The 7,033-nt window shown below is 38.3% G+C and overlaps 1 protein-coding gene across 2 annotated transcripts in view; it reads right to left on the reverse strand.

Moving 5' to 3' along the window:
* Positions 1-203: 203 nt before the first annotated feature.
* The window catches only part of LOC118430510 (translocation protein SEC62-like), a 10,228-nt gene continuing 3,398 nt past the window's right edge, over positions 204-7,033 (reverse strand). Inside the window, exons 4-9 of one of the 2 annotated variants that reach the window (XM_035841423.1) lie at positions 6,469-6,670; positions 5,986-6,018; positions 5,131-5,232; positions 4,152-4,212; positions 3,388-3,507; positions 204-2,969 (exon numbers count right to left, since the gene is read on the reverse strand). In XM_035841423.1, the coding sequence (XP_035697316.1) occupies positions 2,431-2,969; positions 3,388-3,507; positions 4,152-4,212; positions 5,131-5,232; positions 5,986-6,018; positions 6,469-6,670 (1,057 nt within the window). In that variant the 3' untranslated portion in view covers positions 204-2,430. The remainder of the gene's footprint in view (positions 2,970-3,387; positions 3,508-4,151; positions 4,213-5,130; positions 5,233-5,985; positions 6,019-6,468; positions 6,671-7,033) is intronic. The other variant, XM_035841424.1, reaches the window with a different exon arrangement.

The raw sequence follows: 7,033 nt of genomic DNA on the forward strand, positions 1-7,033 counted from the left end.
GATAATCTAACTTACTAGTATTCTAATACTCTGGAAAAAAAGAAACACAAACACATTACTTTTTTGTTTCTCTTCCGAACACTATAGATTTTCTACAATGTCGTTAATAATGTAACGAGAAGTAACTAAACCCTTGCCAATACATGTTCATGTAATACTATATAAATTATATAGAGAGAAATATCTTTGATATACCATTCATATTTTTTGTAAACTGAAGCATGAAACTACTCTTTTGACCAATCAAGATATGAAGAAGAATGCAAGGTTGGGGATAAAAGTAAATTCTAGGAAGGGTAGTACCAACGTAGTTTAAGCAATACATCTATTACATGTACAGCATTCAGTCTAATACTTGGGGTCATTATTTCAATATCTCAAAAAGAAGGGGCCAAGAAACATTTCTTCCTGAATTACCTCTGAACACTCTTAACAGCCTTTCAAAAACCTTCTCAAATTGCTTGGAAAGAAACCTTCCTGACAACCCCTCTACAACTTTCCAATGGAATAGCCTGAAATTCATACATGGAAATGGAAAACAATAGATAATGTAGAGAGAACTGTTTTGATATAGAAAGGTATAGAAAAATGAAATTGGCTTTGAAGATTGTAATGGTATTTACAAGTATAGCGTGTTGCCATTCAGATCTCAACCATTCACACCACCTGACCAATCTACATACAACAGAACACCATTATTCTCAGGTTCTTACCTCTTTTACAACATACTTTCTGGCAACTGTTTCATACCCACAGCACTTTTTCACAATGACACTTTGAAAGACAAAGTTCGTGTACTTCTCTAGAATTAAATACAGTAAAACAGAAGTCAATGTATGCAAAGAAACTTCTCTTTTCTGGCAAGTTTTTAGCATTTTGATAGGGTTTACTATTGGAAGACAGCAGGGAAAGTTTTTTTTCATATACATATATATAGTCTGTATTTTAAGCAATAAAATGTACAATGCCAATATGATGTACATGTAGTTAGCCTTATGCACAATACACATTAAATGCTTTTTGTAACCTGGCCTGTTAAAAAAATATGCAAGGGCCACCCCCTATCCACTTGTGTTGGAATGTAGTAGAACTTTAGTCTCTTAAATGTTTAGAAAGAACAGTTTCATATTCCGTGTTTCCCTTGAACAGTAGTAAGATATACCACACTTCTATTCATGCAACTATAAGGCATTTCCTTCCAAACGTTCATACAATAAACATATCCTTAATATTGCTGTAATCAATGAATACTTTTGCTTGAACAAAGATGTATATGAATGCAGGCATAACATAATATAATGTAATGTGAGTTGAGGTTGTATGTTAGTATGGGTACCATCCGATTTCTACCAGGGCTTCTTACACTCGCTACACTAAAAAAAATATTTTTAGGGTAGCGAGTGTACATTTGTGTAAGGAGCCCTGGTAGAAATCAGATGGTACCCAGGCTAGTTGTATGTGTCATCAGCTATTATTAACTTAAGTGATTAACTGAGTTATCAACACTAAACTATATGTTAGTGATGTTATAGAACAATGATGTCATCAACAAATTGTTAAAACTAGAGCGATAATAATTACCAGGTCATAAATACATTATATCAGCAGAACATGGCAAATCTGACTCTGAGTCTATGGCAACGTTCTCATGAAAGGAATGGCATTCTTTACAATACATGTACATATACATATGCAAGCTTTTACAGGAAAGCAACATGTCATATAGGGTTTTAATAGCTCTGCTGGTTTACTCACTCACTGGTTAGTTTTGGAAAGAGAGACAACTACAAGCTTAATGATATCTATGTTTTTGAGTTGTCCAAAACCAACATATGCCAAATGGTTCTGGTTCAGACAAGTCAATTATCATGACAAGATAAGCAACTGTTGATTGGAGTACCATAAAGATGGTGAGACAGTAGAAAATTCCTGTACTAGTAGTTTTAGATTCTACCAATGCTTTCTTAAAATTTATCATCAGTTTCTGATAATTACTTGTCTTTGACAATACAGTGCATCTGAGTTTAAGCCTCATGGCCAAAAGCTTTGACATACGGTTCAAATTTGATTTGATTGCTGTTAGCAGTACATACCCCTGTCCAGCACATTATGTTGTTGACCAGCTATTTAGGCACAAAATTACAACTACTGTTTTATACAGCATCTGAGTCTATAACCTTTACCTGCATGTGTAAGACATTACGGCTTCCACGTGTCTGTCAGTAAACATTGGACACTTTTACAGACAGACACAGGAATTGAGAAGTCTTCCTTTCTAGGTGTGAGCCAACTTTAAATAGGTATGCTGAAGTACACTTACTTTACATATGAACATGAGAGACAAGCATGACTATTTCCTATTCCACGTGTATTGCTGACGTGTTGAGAGCTGTATGTACTGTACAATGTGAGTGATCCAATCATGTGTGTTCAGTCCTGTGTTTGTGTGACGTCCCCCTGCCCCTTGTCCCCAAGCCCCCCCACTTCCAACTCTTCTTTCTTTATAACTTCAAACCCGTTGTCACCATTAGTGGTATCAGTCCCTCCCCCATTCCCATCCCCATCTTCCGTCTGTTCTTCCATTTCCTGGTCTTCACTTTCCGACCCGTCTTCATCCTCACTTCCTTCCTCATCTTCATCTCCTTCTAGGTCGTCATTTCCGTCTTTTTCAGACCCTGATTCGTCCTGGTCCTTGGGAGTCTCCTCTCCCTTTTCCGTTGTTTCTTTGTCGTCTTCTTTTCTTTCCACATCTTCCACGTGTTCTTCCTCCCTCTCTCCCTTTGCTGTTTCCTCCGAGTCCTTCTGGTCATCCTTCTTGTCCTTGTCCTTGTCTGGTCCCTTGTACTCGTACAGATAGAGTGGTCTGAAGGAGTCCAGGAAGCCGACGTCCGCGGTGAGGTTGGGGAGGAACCAGAAGTGGTGATGTCCTCCTGTTCCTGCCCAGATCAGGCAGAACAGGATCAGACGGACTGGAATAAAAAACAGGAATACAACATGTTTACGAAAGTGAAACAATCTACATAGAAAAAAAGGAGCTGGGAGGGAAAACTGTAGCTTAGAACAAGAGACAACAACAGCATACAAGGAGAGAATAACTACAATAAATACGTTGTAAACGTTCTTTACTTTTACCATAAGCACATTTTGCCATCTTCCCTAACTGGAACTTGACTTTGTAATGGTTATGACTGATACATTTCATATTGATGAGAAATCTGAATGTCTAGTCAAGTCTTGCTACTAACAGTATCACCTTACCAAGTTAATGGCTGGCTAACACCTGATTTGTTAGTTAAATGGATGATGTGTTTATTTGTTGACTAGTAAATACTTGGTTTATTGCTAGAAAAATAGTCAAATTACATGTATATTGAAAGCGTGACTTACCGACAGCCAAGAACAGGATGAATCCGATGAAGAAGGCTGCGGCCAGGCTGAGATAGTACACGCCTTGTCGTGCCTCGTACGGCCACAGTGGGAACAACACCACAACAACGGCAGCAACAACTAGCGTAAGAACACACAAAACACTTTTAATCAAGTACACACACTTAATGTTAACACTGTTCTGCAAATTCTACAGTTACTCCCAAAAATCTAACAATTCAAGCTGCTTTGTTCAACACTATTATAACACATATCAAACTAGAGTTTGGTGACCTCATCTACCTCCATGAAATATCTAGAGCTTTTGTAGTTATGCAAATGACATACAGTAACACTCTTACATGATTTATGCATGGTGGTGTCCATCATTGACTAGCTTACACATGTGACATCACTCTGTATCATCTATCATGAAGCGCTTGTGTCATTTTTGCATTAATTATTCAAATAAGTTCCTCATTTTCATGTTTGGTATCTTATGTTCCACCAGTCATGAATTACATGTTACATTTATTGCAGTCCAGTAATGGAAAACAATGGAATTATATAAGTGCCTCATTAATTATGCAAATTAGGTATAAACACTAGTGAAAATTTAAGTTTGAAATGAATATTTCATGGAGGTAATATCAAATACCACAAGCCTGACGTTTCTCAGTCATATCACTCAAGATAGAAACATTTGTCTTGAGTTCCTATAGATAGATTTAGTTAGTTATTACTGTGAGTCTAGACCCTGATATTTGGTAAAATCTGTTACTTACCCAGAGCCAGGCCCAGAGCAAAAGTCTTGGGGTGGATGGGGTCAAACACCCAGACATACAGCTGTGGGGACAGAAAAAAGCATGCTGCATTCATTCAGGAATATCCTTTATATGTACAAGTGAAGAATCTTCAGCAATAATTAAAGATAAGATTTGTAAAGCTTGAACGGGATGAAAACACTGCTAATGTCCAGAACAGCAAATAAATGCTGTGCATATGCGGATGAATGTTAGACATCTAGGTGATATTAACATACACAAGAGAACTGTTAGTCGAGCATCTGGATAGAATTGGAAGTGGCCAGACATCTGTATAAATTTTGTATTCTGATTTCAACACATTTTCCCGGGAAATTTTACCATCCTCATGTTTCTAGTTACTCATTACCCACGCTCGTACCCAGCGCCGCGAAGAAGCCATAGGTTTAGATTGTGGGCTCAACCAATACACAAATAAAACTATATGGAATCCACGGCTGTCATTTTGTTTTGTTTTGTTTTTGTCTCAATTACCTTAGCAAATCGCAAGTTGTGTGACCATTGTGTGCGTCTCTATACAACGTGTGACTGTAACGTTACCCTAGTTAGCTAGTATTTTCTACAGTTACCGGGGCGAAAAACAAGACGAAAGTTCACTATTTCGGGGGTAAAATGTTGTCACAATGGTGATACGTTATATCAAAGGGAAGTTTAAAATGTACCTAATTTGGTGGCGCTGCGAGGGTGTTAGATTACCCTTCTAGATTGCCGAGAGGGGAGTTATGTCACGGAAGGGAGTTTGCTACGGTAGGTTTATATCGCTTCCCCCAGCATGCTTTGCGCGGAAAAGATACGCTCGTACCCAGGTTACCCAGGACACAAAGACTTGGTAAACACGAAAAGGCGCCCCGCTATGTTCAGTGGGCCCGGGGGGTGGATCTAATTAAAGGACGCTGTGGAGGAGCGTGCTCATTACCTAAACTTCTGTGACCACACAAACCTCATTTGCATCCAAGAAGAGTTGTTCCTCGTGGAATTCCAACTTTATTTTCCTCTTGCCTTCCTTCTTCTTCTTTCCGCTGGGCGTGTCTTCTACACCCTCCTGGAAAAATGTCAAATCTTACTTTCCATTGGACTCTCAATATACTATACTGTTACTAAGAAGTTATAGTAGACAGAGAACGTCTTAATTTTCAAACTTAGAATTTGAAACAATGTGGAACCACGTTGTGTTGTAATGCAGGCAGAATTTGTGTTGTTGTGCTCCCCTGACATGATGACCACTTATATGTGAATACAGAGTTCTACATTAATTTGGTTCTCCTTTTAGTAGGGGTCCTATACACATTTCTCATGCAGCCGCTATGATAGATCAAAACCCAGGTCAATGAGGCAAACAAAAGACTGGCCATCATAATTAGCAGTTCAACAAATGATAGCATGGCAATTAGGAAAGTGCCCAATAAGAGAATGGCTGTCTTTCCATCAAATATTTGTATTATTATGTTTTTATTTTGCATCTCTTAAGGGACTATGGGATCAGTCTACACTTCTCTAAGTTGCTACATATTTGGGTATATAACACTAGTTATGATATTATAATTTGATCTTGTATTGTGAAAATTTTTGTGGTTTGGGGGAAGACTAAATGGGAGCTGATTTTAGAAATACTTTTTGTCTATTTGCCTCATTGGCCTAATTTTCAATCTATCATGGCCGTCGTGTGAGAAATGTGTATTGGCGATATCACCACCCCCCTCCCCCATGTGTACCCAGAGTGTATACAACAGCAGGAAGAGAGAAGGTAGGCAGTGTAGGAGGAGTTTCTGCCAGATTTTGGAACCGTTGTTCTCACCTCCTCCCTACTGGCAGGCTCCTCCACTGCCTCCTGAGGGCACAAAAAACACACAACATCAACAATGTCTGCTGTCATCTAACACCGGGAAAGGGTTTTTTAGGAGCCTGTCTCTGTAGTCTTTTATTGTGAGTGAAACTAACTGTTACTGGTAGTAGATCCACATTGAAAAAATACAGAGCTTTAGCTCTTTCCTTGTTTCTTTTGCATTTTAAAGCAAAGTATTGACTGGAAAAACAACTCTTAAGTTTAAGGAAAATAAAATGTAGGAAAGATGATTTTGACAGTGGTAGGATTTTTCAACTATGCATAAGAACTTTCTATTTTTAATGAAGATTTTCTCAGAGATTAAAGATATGTTGAGGATTTTTTTTGCAAAGAAAAGGTCCCGTGCCTATCATAACGGTGGAACCCTTATAAACAGTTTAAAACAGAAATTCAAGGGTGTGGCCTGATATATGTAGTCATGGTAACACACATTACCTTTTTTCCAGAGGTTTCTGTGTCTTCTTCTTCAGCCTTCTCCTTGGTCTTCTCTTTCTCTCCCTCCTTTTCTTTCTCCTTTTCCTTGGTCTTCTCCTTCTTTCCTTCCTTCTTTTCTTCTGTCTTCTTCTCCTCCTTCTTTTTCTTGTCTTCCTTTTTCACCATCTTCTTGGCTCGGTAAAACATCCCTTTTTCCAGAAGTCTATAGAGGAAGGCAAATACCACAATTCATACCATAAAGGGTCACTATCTATAGGCTACAAAATTAAGCAAAGTCAGAATGAAACAATGTACGGTCCAGGGCTCCAGACTAACTTTTTGGCCTAGGAGCACTGCGCTCCTAACTCTAAAAACTTAGGAGCACCAGCAAAAATTTAGGAGCACCACTGTAAAAATTGGTAGTAAAAGCAAAAAATCTAAGTATCATTATTGATCACCTGGAATAGCATATTTTCATACAGTAATATGAAAGAAAAACAGTCTTTGCTTTAAATACGTGAATGTGGAAATACATTGATGTGGTGGTTCTTGGGGATAGGAGGACACAGGTTTTTTGCTACAGACG

This window comes from Branchiostoma floridae, chromosome 14 (genome assembly GCF_000003815.2).
Source record: "Branchiostoma floridae strain S238N-H82 chromosome 14, Bfl_VNyyK, whole genome shotgun sequence".
NCBI classification, from domain to species: domain Eukaryota; kingdom Metazoa; phylum Chordata; class Leptocardii; order Amphioxiformes; family Branchiostomatidae; genus Branchiostoma; species Branchiostoma floridae.